The sequence below is a fragment of the Ceratotherium simum genome, chromosome 9 (assembly GCF_057802395.1).
Source record: "Ceratotherium simum simum isolate JZ-2026a chromosome 9, ASM5780239v1, whole genome shotgun sequence".
NCBI classification, from domain to species: domain Eukaryota; kingdom Metazoa; phylum Chordata; class Mammalia; order Perissodactyla; family Rhinocerotidae; genus Ceratotherium; species Ceratotherium simum.
The window spans coordinates 58122392-58149500 of NC_141908.1; the positions used below are offsets into that span (position 1 = coordinate 58122392).

Sequence of the window (27109 nt, forward strand, 5' to 3'; positions counted from 1 at the left end):
GAGGGTCATACAAAAACATATATGTGACTGGATTTTGTAAAGTGAACAAATTTAAGGTGTTTGTATTGTCGTATTTCAAGCAGAACATGCTGGTTCCATCGTCTTTGCTCTTAGTTGCATTTATAAATATATCTATAGTGTTTTGAATCATTTCATCTGCTTTCATCTGTTTAGACAGCACTGACTAAAGGCTGTTTAGCTCGAAATAGCTTTATATACTTTGATCTAGAAATGTTTTTTTTAAAATAATTTTATTTATTTATTTATTTCCCCCCCCAAAGCCCCAGTAGATAGTTGTATGTCATAGCTGCACATCCTTCTAGTTGCTGTATGCGGGACGTGGCCTCAGCATGGCCGGACAAGCGGTGCGTTGGTGCGCGCCCGAGATCCGAACCCGGGCTGCCAGCAGCGGAGCGCACGCACTTAACCGCTAAGCCAGGGGGCCGGCCCTAGAAATGTATTTATACCCATCTTGATATCTAATTAATTTTTTAAAAAACACCTAGTACTAAAGACTAGACATATGGACTATTAGGTTGACTATCACAATATTTTATCATTAGGTTGATTATCACAGTATTTTATTATTTTCAAGAAATAAGATTTTTCGAAGGCTCTTGTTTTTTTGAACCTCTTATGAGCGGTTAAATGCTGTCACACAAAAGCACTCAATTTGATATAAAGGCCATATTATCACAGGGAAATGTACTGTCATATGGCATTATGACACTTGAACTCCAGGGAGAAATTTGGATAGAGTGTCCAATATGTTTTAGCCAGCTTCCTGAAGCTGCCTAATGCTTGCTGTGTTTTGACCCCAATTCTCCCAAAGCACATTTCTCCTCCCTCCTACCATGTTTTGAACTCCCATTGATGCATCATTAAAAGTTGGGAGAGATCCTGGGAGACCATAAGGCCATTTCTTTGGATCTTACATTTAATTCTACCCAAACTTCTAAAAAGTAAATGGGACAGCTATTCTTATTTAACTGCCTTTAATGAAACATATATATTTTTCCAGTCATGTGGTCAGAGCTTTTTATAATAAATGAAATGCCTGCAATTGTAATTTAAACGCATTTTGTTTACTGACTTGAAAGAAAAAAAAAGCTTGCCATGATATCCTGAAATGTTTTATCTGATAGCTCTATTATAACAAATCTTTTTGTATTGCACAGATCCAGATACCAGAATCCATGAACCAAATTATGTCTCCAAAGGTGACATAAGAGAAAAAAGTATCTGTCCCAAGGGCCAAAATAGCAGGTAAGAAAGGTTTTCTAGCTCTTGGAAGACTGTTAGGCAACTTTTTAGAATTAATAATCTGTGTTCTAAGGAGCAGAGAGAGGTCATCTGAGGGTCCCATGCTCCTTGTCAGATACTCTGAAATCACATTTTTTCTTGACAGACGTTCAGTGAATCCCAGGATCTGTTCTCCCAGAAGCTCCCTCCCTTAACATCTAGCTATTTCCTCTCCCTCAGGATTTGCCCTCCCTGAACAACACTCTATTGCTAAGTTATTGATGCTAAAATATGAAAATGGAAATCAAATTAACTAATTCTATAGATGTTGCGAATGCCTGGATATCTGAAATCCAGCAGCTGAGACCTCAAGTAACTAAGATTTTCACTTTTCATATTTAAGAATCATGTAGATATTGCTTAAGCTCACTTGACAGGAGCTCTTCATTCAGAAGAAAAAGGTCAATGCTAGGGAATTTCAGTCTCATAAGAATTGCTAGTCAACCATGACTTTTCACTGTGACTTTAATTTTTGGCTGACTCCTTAGAGGCAATGTTGTCGGAAATAAAACATTTCATTCAATTAAGTGCCACAGTCACCATTCCTCCTCCCTCCTTCTTCCTCTCTACATCTCACCTAGACCATTTATGGAGGACAGGTTTTCATCTCTTCTGTTCTTCTAAAACAGTTTTTAAATGAAATAAAAAGCAGTTACCAAAAAAAAAAAAAAAAAAATCTATGACTCTAAAAAAGCTGTGGAAGATTTTCAAGGATTTAGAAATAGGTGCTTAACAATAGGTTAGATATCACGTTGTTTAGACTAGATTTCCCATCCGGGAAAAGCTTCCAATTTTCCAACTTGAATATTCTACAAAACGCATGTGGGAATTCTTGCTTAGAAGCTACCCTTCAGTTAAAGGCGACAAAAGAATATGTATCTATTAGCAAATACAACCCACTTTATTTTTAAACAGTGCCGTCTTTCAACAACTTTGGTATCGCTTTTGTGGAGATAATAGAGCAAATAAAGTATTTCATTAGTATTAATATTTATATAAAATGTGGAGAAACAAAAAAAGTAATTTGAATGACCCAACCGATGAATTACCAAATACTTTATACAGATTTTGAGTAAGGAAACATGGAAAATGAGGTAACCCCCAAATATAGGTGGTTCCATTACTTCTAGTCCAAGTCTGGACAGTGACATGGTGAGTGAGGCCAATACTGTTAGACCACAGGTACTCTGGGGGTGGATAGGGAAGTGGCAGAGGAGGCAGAGGATGCACGACTAAAGACGACCACATAGCTACTGGGGAAGAGATTCTGTGCTTAAGATTTGTCTTCCTCTCTCTCCACTCTCAGCCCCTGTGGTTCTTCTAGATCTCAGTTCTCTTTCCTTATTTATAACTCTGCTATGCTTGACCCTGCTGTGTTCCTATTGCTCACAAGGCAAATACAATTGCTTAGGAAGTCTCTCAGTTTCACAGAGCATTCACTAGCATTTGAGGGTTGAAATAAAAGCCTTGAATTCCTAAACTGTCTTTTAACGTAAGCTCATCGGGCACATGCAGGTACAATACATGCTCTGATTGTGACCTAGGCCCCTTTATTTGGATTTTCTATTTCCATACTGCTCTTTCCTTGGGTCTATCCCCTAATCTTTGACTTTCTTTCCTCTTCTTCCACACTTTTCCTTCTCTCTTTAATTGCCTTCTATTCTTTTATTGATTCTTCTCTCATTGATCCTTCTCTATTTCCATTTTTAACAGTTTTTTCTGCTCATTACTTTTACTACTATCCCTAGAGCAAACCCAATTCCCAAATAATAATACAACTTAAGGGGAGCATTGAGCACATGCAATAGCAACGTTGGAACATTTGTAGTACCTGCCAACTGTGCTATTAGCTCAAGACACAAAATAAGCTGAAAGAATAGAGTGACACTAACCTCCACTGTCGCATCATTTTGCTTATAAGTACTGCTGCAGGTAAAGAGTATAATTCAGGTAATAAAACCTTTGACAGAGTACTGTTTCACAGAGGAAACAATATTGTGTGGAAAATGAAAGGAGGCAGGAAGTCAAGCGATAATGGATCTTGTTCTTCCAAACACCAAGTAACCTCCAGCAAATAACTGCCCCAGTTATTTGCCTTGGTTTGCTATTTTGTAAACTGGAGATAATATTTGACCCTAATATCTGATCGATCTGGGTTAAAGATTAATTAGATAATGTACGTAAAAAGGCTTTGTAACTTTAGAAGGGGAGAGTGCCATGTAATAATCCAGTATTTATTATCTATTCATCACATAACATGATTTAGTAACTCTGTCATATGAAGAACAAAGAGTCTTTATTACCAAATTTGGGTTAGCTCACTCCTTCTAGGCTGTTGAGCTTTTGGAACCAGCATCTATGGGACCTAATCAATAATGGTCCCTTCCTATATCGTCTCTCTGTCTGACTAGGCTTTTCTGAAATTTCCTCTTACAGTAATGGATTTGCTCTTTTCCAAAGGCCCTGGGCAGCCACAGGAAAGCCTTCTTAAGTCTCCTCCTCAAATTCTACAATGATTTGAAGAGCAGAAGAGAATCAGAAGAGAAGGCTCTGTGTGTGCGTGTGTGTGTGTGTGTGTGTGTGTGCGTGTTTCCAACAACAGAGAGGTCCCTAAAGAGAGAGTCAAACATAAGAGAAAGGGATACATTCTCTTAGTCTCCTTTAATAGACACTGTTCCTCAATTAATCATGGAAACAAGATGACTTAACCATCTTGGTCCCTAGGGGCAAAGATGAGTGTGTGAATGCCTATTAAACATCCAATTTCATGGTATACATGGTAGAAAAATGAATTTTTTCTCTTTTCTCTGAATTATTCAGTTTGAACCTACTCAGAAAACCTGCTGAGTCATTGGAATTATGAAATACAGACTCTTCTTAAGAGGCACTTCCGCTGTAGCCCATTTCCAATTATGTAAAGTTCTTTTGTTAGTCAATAACTTTGTAAACAGTTCCCTTAAAATCCTCGAGTTCATTTGTAACTCTGAGAGGAACTCTATGAAGGTCTTCAAAAATCAAAATCTTTTATTGAACACATCTCCAGATTCATTTAATAATGCCACTCAGAAAACTTCCCCTTTCTGCCTCTCCACTACCTTTTAACTGGGGTGAGAGGATATAAAAATGCCTATTAGTAAACAAGCTTAAGAAAAATCTATAGTAAAAACCAAACATGAAATGAATAGAAAGGAATAATAAACTTGGTATTTTAGATCCATTTCTTGATTTTTGTCTAAACACATTGTGACCAAGTCACCTCTACTTATTTTCATGCTTATATACTTATATAGATATATTTACACACACACATATATACTTAAATGTATATATTTAACAATATGGAATGGTAACATATCAAATGCTTAGTTTCCGTGCAAACACATAACCCTTCCTGTGAAGGAAACATTAATATTATAAAAACAGATCATGGAGAGTAACATGCAACAGCTGAAGGGAGGAGAATGGGGTTGGGGCGGGGGACCAGGAGGAACACAAAGAATGTAAAGAACAAAAAGTGTCATTGACCTGATTTGTCAGAGCTGTTGCCTGTGATTGGAGTGATGGAGCAGCTGGGATTAGCCTTTGCGCTGTCCTTGGAAGAAACCATTTTGGGTTTATTTTTCGTTGCCTCTAGTGCTTTGACCTTCTTGGCATGTTTACTTCCTTTGTAGTGGGCCTCGGCCTGGCTCTACAAAGGAGAACAAATCAGGCTCATTTTTTGCTACTTACAAACACCACAATGGATGATCATGCAGGAGAAAAAACATTCAATCATAGGCACCACAGACATTTACAACTCAGCACTCAACTATGTTTTTGGCATTTAATTATAGACCAGCATCTAAGAGGTTTTTGCGTATTGAAACCTTCTGTACAACACAGAGGACCTGCCCTTTAAAAACCAGACATTACATGAGTGGACAACAGGGTGAGGGCAAAATTGGGACAAAGGTGAGCTTCGTCATCAGTGCCCTCCCACCACTGCCCCTTGGGGTTACTTTTCAACCATTTGGCTGGCAGCAAGCTGCTTGCTTTGAGTAACCTACCCGAACACGTCCTTCCATAACCATTCCATTTTGTTTCCTTTCAGCTACAAACCTGTCCGTCTGCATCTACTTTCTTCTGGGCTCTGCTCTGAGAGCAACTGGTGTGACAAAGCAACCTGCTAGTGAGTGGAAATGGCACTACATTTTGGAGTCATCTACACATGCTTCGTGCATCATTTTGATGATTCCAGTTCCAAGAACAGATGATATAAGCCACAAAGGAGGTAGGGACAGTCTTTGTTGCTGATCTCAGATGTGATTCTGAAGTCAAAGCTGTTAGTGTTACATTCACTCGTGCACAAAGCAGAGGTGGCACTGTGACTTCAATATTAGATCAAAAGGAAGAAAAGAGATCAAGACAAGTGACAACTAAAAATCTTCAAAAGACAAAAACAAATTACAGCAAAACAAGAAAACATTTGGTCAATTTACTGACACCTGGAAAATTCCCCTCTGCCTAAGGAACAAGGATTTTATCTTTTTGGCATCTCATACTAATGAGATATTAACAAAAGAATCTAAGTATACTCACTTCAATTTTATTTTAGATAGACCCTGAAAATATAAACATGCATTTGGTAAAAAAAAAAACAAACCAAAAGATATTTTATATATTAGCTTGGCTATAAAGGTGAAATGGAAGATAAATCTATAATATAAAATGAGTTTTTCTTAGAGGATTTCTAAAGTAATAACTTTTTTTACATCAGTTTTCCTTATACACTTGTATGTTCTTGAAGGTGATTATACTAATGTTTTCATCCATTTTCCTCAGCAAGCGGAATACAGGTGGAGTGTGTGTGTGTGTAAGTGGGTAAGTAGAAGTGACAATGGACAGAACAAGCCAGGTTTTAATTCTATACTTCAGCTAAAGATATATAAGTGATTTTCCTAGCATATAACCCCAGTCACCCAAGGTCAGTAGCCTTGTATTGACTGTACACAATCCCTAACTTCCTGAATCTCTTTTCATAAACATCGTTTTAGATCATCATTGACTTATCATTGTTCTTAGCTGGTTTGCTCAACAACTTTTCTTGTTGTTCTCTGTCAAGTTGGAAAAAAAAAAATCTCAAGGGAGGAGAAAAATGTAATATTATTTTAAGTCCTTTATTTATTGCCAACCAAGAATACTTAAATCCAGCTAATATAGTTGGGTATAATATACAACATAATACGGTATACAATATAATACAGTTTCTTAGATACAAGCTAAAAATATATACAAATAAAAATTTAAAAATTGATAATGTGAAATAATAATAATAATGACTAATATTATTGAGCCCAATGACTAATATTGAGCCTCTGCCAAGCATAGTTCTAAATGTGTTAGCTCATTTAATCCTCATAATACCCTGTGAGGTAGGTACCATTAGTCAGTACTTTACAAACAGAAAACTAGGCATAGAGAAGTTAAATAACTTATCAAAAGTCACACAGGTAGACGCAGAAGCCATTTTGTAGATCTGAAATGCTTACATGTGTACCCCTATTTAACTATATACTTATACATTTATGTTCACACACTAAGTTAACATTATAATTTTATTAGAAGTGAAAAATTACACACAAAAAAAGCACACTGCTTTTAATGACTCCGTGAAGGATTATATTTTAACAGAAGTTTGAGTAGAGAATATCTACCTAATTCATGGGACATTTACTAGCATAATACAAGGCCTAATCCTTCTGGTGAGTAGCTAAGAAATTCTCATTTTTTAGGTATATAACAGTTTCTAAAAGATATCAGGAGACCTCCTAATAATTCATCTTTCCGAGTATACTAAATAGTGCAATGTTACTTTAGTGCCCTTTGGCTAAAGAAACATATGGTTCCCTAAATAAAACCTCCTAGCACAAGATAAGCAGAGTGTCATTTCCTCATTATCATTTCCTGGCATCACTGCAGAAAGTTAACAGCGTCAATTAGCACTTGGGTTAAAGATCCTGCTAAGTGACACCTCACTGGATGCCAAGATGGAAAGAACACTGTACAGCCATGTTCCACTTCCCTTTTGAGTTCTGGGGCATGGAGAGAGGTACAACAAGGGTTCGTAGCTGCTCCTGACTGTTGTTTGGGAAAGACTGTGGAAGAAAGACAGTGGCAGGCACTCACTCACAGTGGGCATCTTTCCCATTCCCCTGTGGTATTCTTAGTAGTAGCACTTTGCTATCCTCAGTACTGTATCTGAGACAGTGTCAACACCTTCTAAATCCTGGGCAAATCTTCAAGTGAAACTGAGACACTGTTAAATAGTAACATGATTAACCTGACTTCATTATCTAGGAATCTCCTGAATAGAGGAGTGAAAGACACAAGGAGAAGAGCCAGAAAACCCATGAACTAGGCAACACAATCACGCCCAATCAACAATGGCTCTTGTGTCACTTCTAAGAGACGTGGTTGACCAAACTGACTTATTTTACACCTCAATGACTAATCAGCAGACACATATTTCTCTAGCACTAATGGCTTGCTTTCTGCTTCTCTGCCAAAAGTGCTGCTGTGCCCCCAACTGGCAGTGATCATAGAAATCACTTGCCAAGAATTGCCAGAATTAGAGTTGCCTAAATCACCATAGTGACCTCCACACAAGAATTCCTGGTTATCTAGGTTCTACTCTCAGAGATTACTCCAGTAGCTACCTGACTACCCACCAGTAGAGGTGTAACTTTGACAGGAAATTACATCCTGGAATTTTTTTCTTCCATTCACCTCCATCTTTGTTACTAAAGCCCTTCACTTTTCCAAATCCTCTACATCTCTCAGGACTCTCCTGGTCCAAACAAAAAAGATAAAGAATGAGATAATGTATTGCTTTAAAAAAATAAAAACGTAGTAATGAGAAATTCTAAAATTCACTTTGCTCTCATTTCTATTTTTTACTTTATTTCAATTTGGATTTCAGGGACATGGCTAGGATCTTGAAACATGATGTTAAACTGTGTTCACTTTGTATGTATAAAAAGAACAGTCCAAACACAGACTTACAAAGAGGCTTGGGGAGGGCAATGTTGATGGAGAAAGTCCTCCACTATATATTTACTAATAGAACTAATCTTGTTGCATTTTAAAAAGTAATTAGAACTGTTCTCTTAATTAAAGAAAGTACATCATTAAACCTATTGGCATCTGTTTTTTCTGAGACCTTAGATGTCAATGCATTAAGCAGTGTTATATGGGAAATAGTCGAGGTCAGTTAATTTTCAGAAAAACTCTATATACTAAAATGCCAAGTAAAACAGATGTCAAATGAACTACCATAAAAACGGGCTAAGCTAACAAGGGGAAACCTGATTATTTATTCCACAAAGAATTATTTAGCACCTGCCATGTGCTAGACGTTATGAAAGATTAAAAACAAAGACCCCTACTCGCAAGAATGGTAGATGGAAGAAAAGACGTGTGCAAATAACTATAACCCAAAGCAGAGATGGAACTGTGAATGAGAGGTCAAGAGCAACACAGAAGTCTGGAAGTCAGAGGAGAGCTAACTCTCTGAATTGGAAGGGATCACGGGAGCTTCATGGAAAAGGGACATCAGAGTGGGCCTGGCTCCCGGGGCAGGGTTCTGAAGTGGCAGTGTGCAGGGGAGGTGTTTCAGCAAAGGGGCCAGCATGCACCAGGGCAGTGAAGTCCTGTGAACTATGCAGTGCTCTCCAGGCACATCCACTTTTCAGTGTCACTAGAACACAGAGATATAAAAGGAACGACAGGGAAAGGCTGCCGCATCGCACTACCTTGAAAATTATTATCCCCTGTAAAACAGAAAACAGATAATAGTGTTCTACAATTAAAAGAACAAATGCTCTATTTGTAGGCATCTTGTATAGGTGGTTATGAAGTAAGATGTTGCTTTTACATCACAGATTTTATCCTGTGCTCCAAACTATAATCCTATATTAAAAGAACAACTAAATTATTTATATTGAAGCTTTAATAATTATTTGAGATAAAAGCATGGCACTTAACATACTATAGTTAAACATATTAAGAAGCAAAGTAAAATTACCAAGTAATAGCTAAATAATTACTTGAATCTTTGCTTTAAACTTAGACTATTTTTAATGATTAAAATGCTTTTTGCATATACTTGTTGCATTGACAAAATCATATACTCACAGAGACAAAGCTATAACTTAAGAAACATAAAATGCACCCAAGAGAAAGGCTTACTTAATCTGAAGATTGCTAGTAAGTCTTTCTGCTGATATTTGCAATTGTAAGGCCTGCAATATCAGTAATGACATACTCCTGGATTCGATATTCACTTTATTCAATCCTCATCTACTGGGATCTGTTGAAAACAAAGTCCAGACGAAATTATGACCATCATGAGATTTTTAGCTTAAAAAGACACAAAGTCTTTGCTAATTTCTAATTTACAGCTAAGTGAAACACTCCAGGTTCCTGTGGCACGTCCAGGGTCACCATGTAGCATAACTCCAGGGGCAGTGGAGCATCATTCACGTATAGTTCAATGCAAATGGTGTCCTCTGGATTCCTGCAAGGCCAGAGTTCTGGCTATGGCATTGCATATTTACTGTTTTTATAGTATATATATAAAAAAGCCATCAACTCTAAATGTTTCCATGTTGCTAAAGAGAAAAATGGTGGCTCTCTGGGAAGAAAATGATGTGCACTCTGGACTGCTAATTCTCTTTGGGCCTAAATTAGGTTCTATCAAATATCACAAGCCAGAAGTAGAATTCCTGGGTTGCTGCTGCTTTAAAATGTCACTTTTGAATACATGAACATTACATATATATTTGTTTATATTATAAAAAAAGTTTCATGTAGGCAAATTAACTCATTTCTTAAAATGCTTTACTGGGCTTCAAGTTAATTTTTCAAATGCAGCCTATCAGTCGGCTAAGAGTCTTGATGCTCACGTTTCTGGTGCATGATTCACTGGTGGAATTACTTTACACATTGAAACATAGAGAAGCTATAAATGAACCTAACGACGATGACAGAATTTACATGATGAATTAGAAAAACACTGAAGTTAGAGTTTAAAATCATCTAGAATATAGTAAAAAGTGGCTTTGTTAATAAAGTGCTTTAAAAAAAATTGTTTCTTATAGAGTTCCAAGTGAACAAGATTTTGCTTCATTTTCCCAATGAGGTTATATTTCAATTATGGTGGATTATTAATTTTAGATGATTTCCAGAAATCTAAGATTCTTTCCCTGGATATCCAAACATATACCCTGTTTCCAGTTCAGGGTTGAGCAGAGTGGGGCATAAGAGACAGTTATTTGAGCTTGGCTATAACAACTGTGATCTGAGCCCCAAATCCTTCCATTTGTTCAATTCTACTCTCTCCTCCTGTTCTCTCCTTATTTTCAAATTAGTCCACAATTAAAAATGATCTCCTTTTAAAAATAAATTTATCATATATATATATATATGTCAAGGTAAAGTTCATCCCAGAATATTAATTTCTTAATTCTATTCATGAATACCACAAATTATAGAGATTGTATTTCGAAAAAGATTTTTTTCCCCTACCAACCTAATGGAAGTAGATTTATGTGAATTTTTTCAATGCAGATAATAGAGTTTTATTTAATGCACAATTTCTTTAACATATCACAATTGAGCTAACAATTCTGCAAGAAGTATCTGACATGCTTACCCTAAGAAAATAAGACTGCTTACTTCTCCATTTTATATTACATTGCCATTTTTGAAAGGTATATTTACTTTGTCTTATGGGTTGGGGGTCAATATTTGAGTCAATTTAATGATAAATGTATGTGTAAACTCATACTATGTGCACTAGAGTTTAAATGAGGCAAAATGAAGTAAATGAATTCTGGTGAAATATGCCCTTAATCTCTTTTCCAAATTATTTAAGGGAGAGTAAACCATGAACTCCACACAGAATGTACTTGATAACCCATATTCTCTAGGTTATGCCCAAAGTGGGAAAATTAGTGCTCTGCACACTAACATAATCTTGAATATGAAATAATGGAAACATTTATAATTTAAAAAAATATCTAATTTTCTCAAAGAATTATGCAACCTAACCTGTTAGAACTTCTAAATCTTAGAATTTTTATGAAACACATGGATCTTTTATTTTTATAATACATTACAAAACATTAAGGATTTATTAATAATTACCTAATATTCTTGAGTCATTTATTTTACGATTTTCCCAAAGTATTCAAAAGTGGAAATTATCCACCTCTCTCAAATTAATTTCACATTTTATACTAAACTGGGAAATTTTAGTTAGTAATTCTCAGCTACCTTGAAATATAAAGAAGGGTATCTCAGAGTTTATAGTGATTTCGCAGTTAAATTCCAAGTTTCTTTCTAACATGTTTGAGAGTGCAGCTATCTTTCAGTAGGGAAATAGATTGCCATTATGTGCTCTGTAAGAGCCATTTTTGTTACTCAGTGATAAGTAATGCAATATAATTCAGGTCTACGCATTAAAGCTGTGACTCTACAGCTAACTAATTCAAGTCTTCTGATGGTCTTTTAAATTAGGCTCCCAGGCTTCCACACATTAATTTTTAATCAGTCTAGAAGGTATTACATTTACTTCCATTTCCATATTAAAGAAATTTACATAAATGATACAAAATAAATCTAAAATTAGAATTTGCATTGTGTCTCCTTATGTTTGATATATAATATGCTTAATGTAGACAACAGTGGCAAAACAACTTTGAAAGTGCAATGCTTGGAAAATTGGTTTAAGAATGGCTTTAGTAATATTTTATATATGTTTAATATATTATTTATTTATCATTACTCATTTGAAAACCTTTTTTACAAAATAGGTTTTTGTAAAATTCATACCTCAAAGCCCTAAACCAATTTTTAAAACCCAGCAGACATTTTATAATTCAAAATTAAGTGAAATATGTAAATGTGACGATTAATACTATATCTTTTCAAAATGTACATATGCATACATTCATACATTCATATAACTAAGAGAACGTACATTCATATAACTAAGAGAAAATAAAGAAACTGCACATCTTTAGTAGTCACTTAGCCAACCCGGGACATGTTAAGGCTGTCTCTACACTAAAGTACCAGATCAAACTAGAAGTTTTCACCCCAGATTAATCTGGTCAACCTTCCTCACGTATAAGAGATTGGTCTACTGGAGGCAGAACTAAAATAAAAATGCCTGTAATTTTGATTCACCCATAAACACCAAAATATTTCAATATAATTAGCAAATTCTAAGTGAACTTCCAATTTCTGATTCTGTGTGATATTGTCTAAAAGTTCTACTGACCAATAATAGTCACAACAAAGGGTATTCATACAATATACGACATGATCAGTGTGAACACTGTCTTACTCATCTTTGATTCTTCTGACGCACCTATTACGTGGTACACACTCAATAAAGAGTTGTTGAATTGAACACAATATATATGGGACAGAGTAAGAAAAATCTTAAAAAGCAGGAATTTAACACTTAGGGTTCATATATTCTTTCTTTCAACAAATATTTATTGATTACCTATTATGTTCCAGGCATCATTATAAGTGTTGTGGGATGCAGGTCCAGTGAAACTTACATTCTAGTATGGGGACATTCACAATGAAATATAAATTTATATATATTTTAGATAGTAAGTGTTAAGTGATGTGATACATTTATGAATATATTAGGCAGTGCTAAAAAAAATAAGAAAAAGTAAGAAGGGTAGACTATGATGGGATGGGGTGCCATTTTAGGTTTAAGGAAAGCCTTTCTGTTGAGGGGGCATTTGCACAGAGACCTGAATAAAGTGAAGGAGTTAACCAGGTAGCTATCTGGGAGAAGAGCATTTCAGGTCCAGGAAACAGCAAATGGCCATTGTAGGGATTTTGACTTTTATTCTGAGTATATGGAAAATCCCAGCAATGTTTTGAACAGACGAGTAAGCTTGTTTGACTTCTATTTATAAAATGATCACTCTAGTTACTTGGAGAACAAGCTATGTGTGTACAGTGGGGAGGTTGGGGGTGAGGCGAAGTAGAAGAGGAGGCCATTACAATCATCCAGGCAAGAGATGAAAAGGGTTCAAAATCAAATCCCCCTGAAGGATCAGAAAGGCTTCAAAGGAATGATTTTCTTAACCAGTACTTATAATATTTGGTAGATCTTTGGACTTGAATCATCCACAATTTCTATAGAACTTTATTTGTGTCTAATTAGCTAACCAGTACTTTTGTTTCAAGTTTTAAAATTATATTTATTTTTGTCTAGGTAATCCAATCACACAGTTCAACAGTATAAAAAAAGTATACACAGTGAAAAGTCTACCATTCAGACTCAGCATGCCTATCAAACAATTATATATGTATATGTGTATTTTTCCTTTCTTCCATTTTTAGACAAATGCCTACATACCACATATGCTGTTCTGCATTTTGCTTTTTCTGTTTAGCAATAGACCTTAGAAATTTTTTAAAATGAGTAATTAGAAAGTTTTCTAATTTTTTAAATGGTTGTGTATATTTATTCCATTATATGAATGAAGAAAATTTATTTCAATGGTATCTTATTGAAGGATATGTTGTTGGAAACAAGGAAGGTTGTTTCCGAAGTTGTGCTGTCATCCATGATGCAAAAATAGGCATTAAATGATTCAAATGATTATTTTTCTTCTTTTACAACTAGAAATGATTTTATTTTTTTAAAGTACTTTAATTGAATTGAAGCAGACATTTAAAAATTTCCTAATTAGTTTCCATACCCTAATGTGGGTATATTGTAGTTATATGTCCTCCTAAGCATATTTATGGGAATCAGGCAACAAAATGTGCACCCCTGCCCCAGGTTTAATAAAATGGTACGAAAATTGGAGGAAAGAGAAGGCCTTGAGATGGGCCTTCAATAATGGAAGGGATTCCAAAGGCAAGAGATACATACTCCCAATAAGGTGAAGACTGATAAGAAAAAAATGTTTGGAAAAACAAATTTTTGTTTAGGAAAATGTGAATAATCCAGTTTGAGTGAAATATCGGTATAGGTAGAGTAGGAGTGGAAGAAAAGATTAGAAAGGCAAATGTCATATTATTTAGGCCTTAAATGCTAGGCAGTGGGAAGGTAGTTAACAAAGAGCACACTTAATTAGTTAGGTAATGAGAAGCCACTGAGGGCTTTTGTACTAGCACAATCTGATAGCAGCAAAGACCCACTAGAAGGAAAGAAAAGACAGGAGAGTAACTGGAAGGTTCTTACCACAGCAAGTCAGGGAGTAATGCGGTTCTCAAGTACACAGATTTCAAATTTTAGGGGCACTATAAACCAAAAGCCAGAGCTTTTATAGAAAAGGAGCTATTCCTCCTATTAAGGCACGTCTCCCAGTCCAGAGATGCTGTTCCTTTTTGCCTTCCCCAGTGTCTACTATCCCTTCTCTTTTTTACATTTATATTCAACCCTCCCCCCACAAAAAATCCTTAGCATCAGTGTTTAAACAAGTGTTTTGGGTTAAACAACCCAAAATAAAACATCCCTCATCTTGAATTCACCCCTAGCTTTTCACCCTATCACTCTGCTCCCTTTCACAGATTGTATGCACATCTCCATTTTCTCTTCTCTAATCTGTCTACCTCAATCCCCTAAAACAGACATCACCAAGACGCCAGCGTCCTAAATCCTAAAACCAAGAACATCTTTTATTCCTCATCTTGCTTGATGAGGCATCAGATGCATCTGATCCTGCTGACCTCTCACTTCTACTTTGGAAGGCACTCTTTCCCAGGCTCTTTCCTAGGTTGGTGTTCCCCCACCTTCACTTCAGAATCATTTACAGGTTCATTCTCCCCTGCCCGAGTCATTGAATGTTGATATATTCCAAGGCCCAGTATTAGGCCTACTTGTCTTCTTACTCCAAACTTTCCAGTCTACTCCCTACTCAATCTCACCCACACTACAACTTCCCCAGCCACCTCTACACCAGTAATTTCCTGGTTTCTACCTCTAGTCTCGATTCCTCTTCTGAGCTTCAGAGTCCGAATACCCACTTGGATATCTCAAAACATCTTAAACATAAGTTCAAAACCAAACAGCTGGTATCATTTGTCTTTGCTGCCAAAACTATCTAGTCCTCTATCTTTTCTGCAAAGCATCACTCTACATTTGTTGTAAAAGCCAAATCCAGGGATCAACCTCATGATCACACTCTACCTCCACCACCACATTCAATCAATCACTAAGTCCTATAGATTACCTCCTAAATATTTCTCTAATCAAGCTTATTTTTTACATCTCAACCATAACAACCTTTGTCCAAACTGCCGTCATCTTCTGCCTGGACTACTGCAACAGCCCCTTTAGTGATCACCCAAAGGCCCCTCTTGCTCTCTTACAATTTGTTCTCCACATGGCAGCCAGAGTGATATTTTCAAAATGCAAATCAGATCAAGCATTAGTCCAAGTTTACAGAGACTCTGAAAAGTCAAATAATTGTCTAATATCACACTGCCGGAAATGGAAGACCCTGGATTCAGACCCAGGGTTAAAAGATTAGGCTCTTAACCACGACTCCACTGAAGCAAGCCCCAATCTCAGGGTCCAAATAGCTTTCACAGGGAAAGATCCAAAACAGAACAGACTCTCTCCCTTAGCCACTCTGATAAAAAAAATGATCTTAATTTCCTTAGGGAAGATGATCTGGAGATGGAAACAGATCTGAGACATGACCTTTAAGGTCACATAAAGTATAGTTTTCATTGTAGAGAATGAATTCATTAATTCTCAACTAATCCTTGGGTTGTCATAAATTAATGATAAAAAAATCCCCGTTTGTGGCTGGCCCGGTGGCGCAGCGGTAGAGTCCGCATGTTCCGCTTTGACGGCACGGCCTGGGGTTCACTGGTTTGGATCCTGGGCCCGGACCTACTCACCACTCATCAAGCCATGCTGAGGTGGCGTCCCATATAGAAGAACTAGAAGGACCTACAACTAGGATATACAACTGGGTACTGAGGATTTGGGGCGAAAAAAAAGAAAAAGAGGAAGATTGGCAAACAGATGTTAGCTCAGGGCCAATCTTCCTCAAAAAAAAAAAAATCCCCTTTAGGACCATGTATTCATTCAAGAAATATATATGCACTGTGCTAGGCACCAGGGAGACAGCAATGCACAAAACATACTCAGTGCTTGTCCTTACAGAGCCAACAACGTGTGTGTGTGTACTGGAAACAGATATTAAACAAATAGTTCCATGAAGAAAGACATCTTTACAAACTGATACATTTCATAGAGGAAAATTACTGGGTGGTATAAAGTTGTTATTGGGAGTGGGGCTAGTTTAGACTAGGAAGTCTAGAAAAGCTCCTCTGAGGAAGAGACATTTAAGGTGAGACCTGTAGGAGGACAAACTAGACCAAAAGTGGGAGGGGCAGACATAGCTTAGCAGATTTACGGAAATGAAAGAAAGCCATCGTGGCTGAAGCCTGGCAAACAACGGGGTGCGTGGCAAGAACTGGACTAGAGCAGTGTATAACTGGTTAGAAGCCTGCATTTTGAGGATGCTGGGTGACTAACAGAGTGAGCATTTTGGGATCAAGAGTGGACATAATCAAATGAGTCCTTCCTGCTTCCTCCAGATTCCTCTCTGACTTCTGCTTGTGATTGGAAGCAGTGGAATGAAGCAGGGGTCACCAGTTGGTATGATTTTTGGGGTCTGGCTGCTTGATTAGTCTCAGTGTGGAATGAGCAAATTCATAACAGACAAATTGCTCAGTTATTGGAAAAACAATTCTTAAATACAATGGTTTACTCACTTGTCTATCAAGATAGACCGAGGTCAGAAGACAGAATCAGTGATTTATTGATCATTCAGTTAATTTGATCAGTGTATGTAACTAAATTGGATAAATCATCCCTCAAAACAATGTCTGTTTGGCTTGACATATAAAACCTAGATATCTAAGTTGAAACACTTGACTCAAAAGATTTTCAGAAAATATTGTTAACCAAGTCACAAATATAGTCATTAGCTTTAAAAAAAAGAATAGTATTAGATATTACTAAATGGTTATAATTTCAGAAAAACCTCATTAATATAGACTAATTTGGGTGAAGGGCATAATGAAATGGTAAAAGTAGAAGTGGAAAAAGGGAACATTTTTGAAGAAATGCTGTTAGTTGATAACTGTTAGCTACCAAAGATTCTTAGGTGATTTGTTAAAATACATAAGAATTATTTTAAATTTTATCATTGCTTGTATTTTAATGAGTGCCCTTAAAGTGCTTAAGTGAGCTTGAAAAAATTGGTTCCTTTGCTATTCTAAATCTCTATGCTTCAACCTCCTTTGCAACACTCATTTGCATTATCTTTGAAGAAAGAATTTGGATCAAACAAAAGTACAATTCAGCCCATACCTGAATTATCACAAATCCCTAATTAATGTAGTCCAAATTAATAAGAATTTACTACATTTACAAAAATGGAGATTTATGCAAAAGACAATTATTCAATGTCTAGATCTTTAGAAAACTAGTTTGAAGATTGTCTTTCAGATATTCAAATTTTGTATTTTTTAATCTACATCTGCAAATTCAGTAATTCTGTTCTGGCCTTTTACAGATACAGACATCCATCATTTCCCCAACATTTACAGATGTTAATGAATACCCCTTTCTGTGGCCATCTGTATAAATGTATGAATTAAATCTTACAATGTTATAAGCCAATGTTACTGCAATAAATAAAAAATTAAAAAAAAAAAGAATTAAATCTTAAAAAGAGAATGTTGGTATTTTTAGTTTAAAAGTGCATATAGGGCCGGCCCCGCGGCTTGGTGGTTAAGTGTGCGCGCTCCGATGCTGGTGGCCCGGGTTCGGATCCCGGGCGCGCACCGAGGCACCACTTCTCCGTCCATCCTGAGGCCGAGTCCCACATACAGCAACTAGAAGGATGTGCAGCTATGACATACAACTATCTACTGGGGCTTTGGGGGGAAAAAATAAATAAAAATAAAATCTTAAAAGTGCATATAGGGCATTTTGTTGGTTTAAACAATTTAAATGACAAAACTATAGGAAATTAACTATCCATTTAGTGAATCTATCCTTTTCTATTCCTCTCAAATGATATAAGAAAAACCCATAAATATTCATGATATAAACAAATAAACCATCACATAAAAGGATTCCATATGTGTCTCTCAAATAATATAGGATGTTATTTCTTTCTAGTGCAAATCAGGTAACCACCTCAAGCTCACAGTTCAGAGATAATGAAAGCTACATTTCAGAGAACATTCCGTGGGCATTATCAAAGATAAAAAGGAAACTATTTGGTGATTCTGAGTATAAATCAGCACTATGCATCTCCATGCTAAATGTAACATGTATTTAAAGCAGAACTAGAATTCCTATTAATTGAATAACAAATGTCTGTGGTATACTGAAGGTGGGGCTGTCCACCTCAAGTGCAGGAAATAAGGAGTTGCACTGTCTATAGATAATTTAAAAACAATAACAAAACTGACTAATAATCAGTTTGCTTTTTATTATCATTACATGCTGGCAATTCTAAACTTAGTAATAAAATACTCTTCCCTGAAAAAAAAGTTGTTGGTCTAAATTCTAAACAATTGCTCTGGTTACTATTGAATTTTAATAATATATATGTAAATTTAAAATTAGTGCATTTTTGTTACTTATCTTTAAATTAACTACATGGAAGTTAATACAGAGAACCTGCAGTTATATCATCAAACTCCCAATGCACGATGACTCTGCTATAGCTACTCATTTTGAAGGTAAGTTCCTAATGGTTAAAAATCATTTGTGTTCGTTTCAGATGCAGTTCAAGTTTGTAAACCCTGTGCCACTCACGTTCTAGCATTTGAATAGTTGATTCAAAATAAACAATAATAGCACAGCGATTGTAAAGACAAAGAAACAGAACTTGAGAACCTTCAATTCTCTCATTTTACATGACTGCTTAGAATTTTTACTTGTGTTTAAGAGTGAGACAGTGTCAACTGTGAGTCTTATTCTTGTGAGACAGTGTCAACTGTGAGTCTTATTCTTGTTTGGTAAATATAAATTTTAGTGTATACATGACATATTTTACTGCCTTTGGCTAGTATCTTTAAAATTTAAATTTATGCTTTTTTTTTTTACTCTTAAATTCTTTATTACTCCTAAGAAAATCAACAATAAAGCCCTAATCTCATCTAATATTTAAATTTCCCCATTTGTTCTCAAAAGGTCTTTATAGCTGTTTCGCAAAATTAGGATTCAATCGAAGTCCACATGTTGCACATATTTGGCTATTATGTCTCTTAATCTCTTTTAATCTTAAATATTTTTATCTATCCATTTTTTTTTTTAAACAACATTGACTTTTTGCTGATCCCTGGACAGTGGTCTTGTAGAAGGTCTGGGAGTTTCCACCTTCGGGAGTTGTCTGATTGTTTTCTCGTGGGGTCATTCTATCATCATGAAATTTATGCTTTTTAAGTTATGTGCTTTAAAACTAAGGAAGGAAGAAGAAAATAAAATATCACCGGTACAATTTAGTAGGTATATAAATTGTATCTTTTGTGCAATTTTGATTTTATTAAAATTCACTTATTTGTTGCTGTTTTTATTCATTACTGCAATTACTGCAACAGAATAATACATAGGTTTAAATATTTTTCTCACATAAAAAATACATTAATGTAATTAAAAAGGGTTAATCCTTTATTTTTTTTCTTTTTTCTACTATAATATTAAGTGGTATAGTAATATATTAAAACTTTAATAAAAAGTCTCTGAGTTTCCTTTTTGGCTTTTGCTATTATTCAAGGAATTTCACAATTATTTCTGAAAATGACTTTGTCCTATAGAGGGGATATTAAAAATGATCTGCTTTTAGTGTCAAATATGTTAGGTATACCATACAATTATTATTTCTAAGAGCTAAAATATACTTCTATCTGAAGGAAATGCAAATTAATGAGTCAAATCATATTCTCCGCCCCCAAAAGTCAGAACCTTAACAGAGTGATGTATTCTTGGGAGTCCTTGTTCCTCAGATCTGTTTTCTGAGGCGTGAATACATTTATTTTCCATGTGCCCTAGAAGACAGAACTAAAGTAGAAAAAAGAAGACCAAAGTTTCTTTTCTTTCTTCTTTTTTTTTTAATTTAAAGATTTAGGTACGATGAAATCACTAAAAATGATTAAATCCGGGAACATGTTGCCAAAGGTATCTGTGGAGCATTCACTCTGCAAGAATGGAAGATTTAATCACTTTCACTATCATCTTAAGTGATCATGATTTCAGGTGTGCAGACAGGCAAAATTCCGTATACTTTTAGGGGGTTCATGGAACCCCTGCAGTCTATCCATAGGCCACATCCTTAAGAAGCCCTATCTATTTTAGCTCTAGGATTTTATAATTCTCCAGTTCTCTCTCCCTCAAATCCTGACTGTCTCTCAAGACTTTCATGGTTTCACCTCCTCCATCAACCTCTGTGCAAGTACAGAGATAACATTATGTGGAGAGTAGCTGGTATAGAGCCTGGCAGAAGAAAAGGCATCCATCAAATGCTAGCTTTCTGCCTGTGATTGTTCTAGCCCACATGGTGTCTCCTTTCCTAAATTTATATTACTCTACAGTTAACATCATATAGTTCAGCAGTGTTTCTAAGCATGTAAGTTTTGTTTCCTTAGCTAGATAATCAGGTCTATGAGGGTAGGGAAACTGTCTTATATTTCTCGAATCTTCCTTTCTAGGCAAGAAATATTTTGACACTCTTCTCCTGTCTCTGGCTAAGATCACTGCTTCTTTATTTTCCTTGAAGAACTCACATTAACCAGCAACACCATTTTTCCAACAAAGATTCCTAGCTTGAAATTTTAGAAACTGGCTAAAGCAATACTTCCTCATATGCTGTCCTTTCCCCCTCTCCCACCCTAGCCATGTATCATCAAGTTCCTTATGGCCAGTCAGTTTTTCCCCAAAAAACTGATCTTTATGCTGACCTATGATATTTAAAGTTCTTTGGCTTCCAGGGCAAATGCTGTCACTTTATTCAAGTTGCTGCTTGAGAGATGAAAGAAGCTAAAAATTATCACTTTTGTAGGATGTTCTGAACTGTATTAAATCAGCCACTTGCTTGTGATGGTGCTCAGGGCAGGCAACCCCAAGATGCACCACTCTGGTTTGTGGATTATTTTGAGCTGAAGACAATAAAGAGTCAGAAGACTCAGGAAGAACATTTTAGTTTCCCCTCCCAAACTGCCTAAAGAATTTAACATAGAAGACCTGTTTCAGGAAGGAGTTACTATCACGATGGCTGTAATATAATGTAAAATAGATGTTACAATAGGAAAGGCACCAAGCCCCTCTTATCAAAAACTCTGTCTCTCCCTGGCCACATTCTCTATAGGTGGCCCTGAAAAGAGTTGTCAGACAAACATTTGCATTTCTATCTCCATGTGAATTGTCTTCTTCTCCTCTGAAATCCCAAACCACTACCCACCCCCAACAACATCCTCGCCTTTAGCTACAATACTTAAGCAAGCAGCTTAGACAGAAGGACGAGCTGCTCATTTCTGAGTTTCTCCCATGTATACATGTTATTAAACTTGGTATTATTTTCTCCTCCTAACCTGTCTTTTAATTATTTGGCCAGCCATAAGAACCTTAAGGGAAAGGGCAGAGAGGGATTCTCCCTCTTCCCCTATACTTGAAAGCAATGGAGTAAACAAGATTACATTTTGTTGCATACAGCTTTTGTTTTATTTTGTTTTTGTCTTACATAAGCAATACTTTTTTTTTTTCTTGTTGTAAAGGTTGTGAAAATTATAGCCAATTGCCTATTTAAGCATACAAAATAAAAGACAAGCTATGGAAAACCAAACATGTACTAAATAAGCCTGCATATAAACTTTAAACAAGCAACTAATCATTTAGGACACTTGCAGGTGTTCAGCTTAGAAATTCTACCTGATTGCTAATTATATGTTGAATAAATTTTTAGCTAAAAAATCTCAAACCACAAAAACCGAGTGAAACACTATCTTATTGTTATGGATTCCACAACCAATCCTAACTAAAGAAATCCATGCCAAGCAAAGAAGAAAAATACACAAGACTTCAACAGTCTTTCCCCAACCCCCAAGTGGCAAGACAACTTTTAGATGAGAAAAATCACCAATAAAGTGAATTGAGGAATCTTTTACTTTTGTCTAAAAGAGTTATTAAAACAGGAATTTTACACAGGAAAAAAATAAGACATAGTATTTTTTAAAAGATGTTATTAATGTTTGATCAGAAAACCAATATTTAATGGAAATGTACCACAGCTTGCAGTATTGATGGTGAATCATGGATACTTAGTGGTTTTCTGTTGAGAAGGTGTTCTGATATGTGGGTGTGGGTTTTGGTACTTTCCTTGTAACATTTATATTTACTGTTCTTCACAACATCATATTAGGCTAATCCTACTAATTTTGAATATTATTGAATACATATAAATAGCTAAAGTAACATGTCATGTGAGGCATCTATGTGTTTTAAGAAAAGCCAGAAAAATATTGAATTATGTGTTGCATAGTTGCCCCATTCGTTAAATATAGGATCTGATGAGTCTTTATAAATCACAATGTTCACTTCTTTTTTAATTTCACTTTTATCCTAGTCTTTTCTTTCAATGATGAATTTAAAATCAGTCCTACATTATCCAAATTCCCATTTAAAATAAGGTAGTGCTGAGAAAGACTGTGACATTTTCGTAATATTATAGTGCTACTTTGGAGGCAAGTTTATTTTTTAATTTAATAAGTAACTACTATATCCTTCAAAAAAGCTGACTAAACTTTGTTAAGAGCTTTGTTAAACAGCAGCTATTGAAGAAAACTTTTAGCATGGTATGTTCCTTCTTCCTCTAACCACACTATATTTCTGTCATGTTGAAGCAAAAAATGTTCATCATTTTGTCAGCTCTGTCTGCAAAGCAGAGAACTACCTTCTCAAGCTCCTGAGATTTATGCTTTTAATTACCTCCTGTCTGCTTCACTACCCTCCAAACTTAAGAATCAATATAAATAGTCTTATTTATGGGAAAAATGTAAAATGTTTGACAAAAGCAGGCTATCATTTTCTAGATTCCCATTTGATGCTATTGATTCCTTCTATCTTCAGTACCTTTTTTCTTGACAGAATTAGTTGGTTTTTCAAACTTACAAAATTATTTATTTATCTAATAATTTGTACTGCTTAATAGCAGATGTAAACTTTACAACTAGCTTTTCAGTTCCCACTCAGCAATGAGATTATTATCACTGTGGAGTCTCTTTAGTTAATCATCAGCTGCAGAATTCAGTTTAAGTGTGGCTTTCTCAAAACCCCTTCATCATAAACTCACTTTTCAGTGAGGACCAACTTCCTTGGCTTATTTCCTTTCTGAATGGGAGGCCACTATTAGCATAGATGAAACCTAGCAGGCTCGGCACCAGCACTCTTAAAACTCTGCCTCTCACATTTTATCAGCACCAATTCTTCAAAAAAACTCAAAAAATTATATATATATACACACATATATACTTACACATAATTGTATGTATACAATTTATATATGATTATATAAAGATAAATATAGTATAAATTAATATACTCAAGTATCTGCTATCTATCTCAAGAGCTTTTTAGAGACATAGAGTAGATGTGTATGGGTGGCAGGCAGTGATTGTATATGTATATGTGAATGGAGGGAACGTTCAATCTGTAGAATTAACACGGGCAGATATTTGCTAGGCATATCTGGCAGTAGTGATGTAGGGAGGGTCAAATATTGGAAGATGAATGTTCAAAGTTTTCCTTGACATATCCATTAGGGTAACGTACCATCAAATGCGATGTCTGAAAATTCAGGAAACATTGGATAAACTTATTTTTTTTAACAGTATGTTGGTTAGAGTTTTAAATAATATGCTCAATATATTTTTTTTAACCTAGAGGCCTTTTCAAGTGAAGTGCTCTGAATTTAAAGCAAAGGATCCAGTTATTAACCTAAAAAAAGCTTAATAAAGACACTATGAATGTCCAAGAAAGACAGCAAAAATAGTATATTTGTTGTACTTTGTGCTGGAGAAAGAGGAAGAAGGGGAAAAGAGAAGAGTTAGAGGAGAGAAGAGAAGAGAAGACAGAATAGAGAACAAGGAAAGAGGAATGTGATGGTTTAGAAGAGAACATATTTTGAACGGGAAGAGAAACACCGATAACTCGTGGACAGAATTTCTAGAGTTGAAAGCAAGCACGAGGCAGCCAATAGCAAAAGGCAGAATCTCTTAGAAGAATGTCACATGGTGATGAATAAAAAGCCTGATCCTTTAGGAAATGCAAGCAGGCGTCCTTGCAGCTGAGTGCCTCTTCCGCTTTTGCTGCAAGGAACATCTTCAAACGTGGTGTCTAATGGGTTCCTGTTTCCCAGCTGCTCTGACTTCTCAGGGAAAGAACCACAGCTGCTGTAGGGACTCACTGCCCCATGGCAGCTGGTGGAGAGGTGGAATTAGGCCTAGTGGCCAAAGGAGATGGAGGGTCAGCCAACAGCACGTGGAAAGGGCGTTTATGTGGGACCCAAAGTTGTGGCTTTCTCCCTAATCTCCTGACTGCTGAGATCTCTGCTGGATGACAGAGAATGCCAGGGCCTCCAGCAGAAACGGCACTAAAGCCTCTTAAGTGGCAGATGGCAGATGGGGGCAGTTTGTTTATGCAACATAGAGAATTCGTACTGTATTATATAAACTGCTAAAGAAATCAGCAAGTGGGCATAAAATTAAAACTAAAACAAAGAGATATAGGCAGAAAGACCCAGGAGGGCATACTTAAATTACTTTATCCAAATGAAAACGGTTAAAATGGCAAAGATGCAAAATGCAGAGGGAAGTGGTACAGTGGGTGTATCAATTACACACTATTTGCAGTCATATGGGAATTGAAGATGATGAACGATCTTTCTGTTGCACTTTCTGAAATTTTTAGAGATTTGTAGAAAAGAATAGGAGAGTCAAGTCACCCACAGAAATGTTTACACAAATGGTTGGTCACCCTGCCATTTTAATTTCTAAGCAAACCCTTAATATCCTGTCCATTTGTACTTAATCAGTCTAATGTAAATCAATGAAATGAGGTCATCTTCTTATGTCTTGAGACATGAGGAAATAGAACATAGCAAAAAGAACAGTGGCCTATAACCAATACCCAAAACAAAGACAAAGAATAATACAACAAAATTAAAAACCTGGAGGAAACACAAAGTAAGATAAAGAAAATGTGAACTATAAGTGATTCAAAGTTTATGATGCTATTCAAAAAGTAATGGTTATGCATCGCTTAATGAAGGGGACATATTCCAAGAAATGCATTGTTAGGTGACTGTGTCATTGTGTGAAAATCATGGAATGTATTTACACAAATCTAGGGAGTATAGCCTACAACACACGTGGGCTATATGGAACTAATCTTACGAGACCACCATCCATATGCAGTTCATCATTGACCAAAATGTCGTTATGCGACGCATGATTGTACCATAAACTCAAAAAATCAAATGGGTTAGCTCCAAATGAGTAATGAAAGCCTATGGGGTCAGCCATTAGGGACACTGCATCTCGTGCTTAATCAATTGTGGTATTAATGCTGAGTATCGAAATTTCAGGGTCAATTCCTGAATTAGAGTATATAAAACTTGATTAAAAAGATCATTATGCTCTCATTTCGATTTGCTTATGAAGCATAAAGGACCCAGTCATATACTAAGGATATTTATGATTAACTGTGTCCTGAGACAATAATAATAAAAGAAGATCATCTCTATTTTTAAACAGTTAAAAGAATGAAGTTGCTCTGATTTTGTGGAAGAATCTGTTTAAAGATCAGTTTCCTTCATCCTTCTGCTACTATTCTCCAACGAATTGAAATTAATATGCAAATTGGAACTTATCTGGGATCTGCCAACTTTCAGCCTAGCCAAAAAGAGAAACGTTTGCCTCAAAAATATCTTAAAAGTGTATGTTAGCTTTAGTTTCTGGTCTTTTAGTATGAGAACTGAAAGCCCAATAAGTTTGAGAGTCTTATTTAAAACCAACTACAGAACAGTATAGAAGACCTATCTCCCCGGCAAGGCTTAACTCTAGAAACAGTATTTCTCAGCTAAAGGGTGAATTTCCAGATTTACGCTTATCAATTTATGACCATACTAAGTTGCAGTGCGCTCATTCACTGGAGAAGAAAGGGGCATTCAGGACTGGGAAAACTTCGTTCAGTGCTCAGCTTGAACCATGTTAGTCAAAAAAAGGGATGGCCAAGAGGAAACTAGGGATTCAGGTGCTGCACACATTTGTGCAAATGTCTGGGGCTCAGATGGAAAGATGTATTACTCCTGGACTGCAATGCCTGCCCCCTGGCAAAGTTAATGGTGTTAATTTGTAAAGGTTCATTTGGGAAATGTTTGTGATTAATGCTTGCTCATTTGCATAACACTGTATTGTGTAAATAAAGCTGTAGGCTTTTGCTTTCCAATAGTGGAGTTCTACTGAGATGATAAAAACTGGACCGAAGGGGCTATGGGACACTTAAACTAGGTCACATTGAATTTTAATGCATGAGGCCTGCCTTGGTACATTTTATATGGGTAGTGGAGGACTGCAGAATGCAGTCTGTTTATTGTGCAAATCTGCCTTCCAGATTTTTCAATAAACATATTTTCTACACTGAAGAGTGAAGCCAATTCAGTCTCGGGCTGATTTAAAAATGTTATTAAAGAAAATA

At 36.0% G+C, this 27109-nt stretch overlaps 1 protein-coding gene across 3 annotated transcripts in view; it reads right to left on the minus strand.

The window, feature by feature from the left end:
* The window catches only part of ZNF385B (zinc finger protein 385B), a 195679-nt gene that overhangs the window by 27971 nt on the left and 140599 nt on the right, over positions 1–27109 (minus strand). For all 3 annotated transcript variants that reach the window (XM_014784660.2, XM_014784661.2, XM_087435447.1), the window contains one exon: positions 4828–4990. In XM_014784660.2, coding sequence (XP_014640146.1) covers positions 4828–4990 — 163 coding nt within the window. The remainder of the gene's footprint in view (positions 1–4827; positions 4991–27109) is intronic.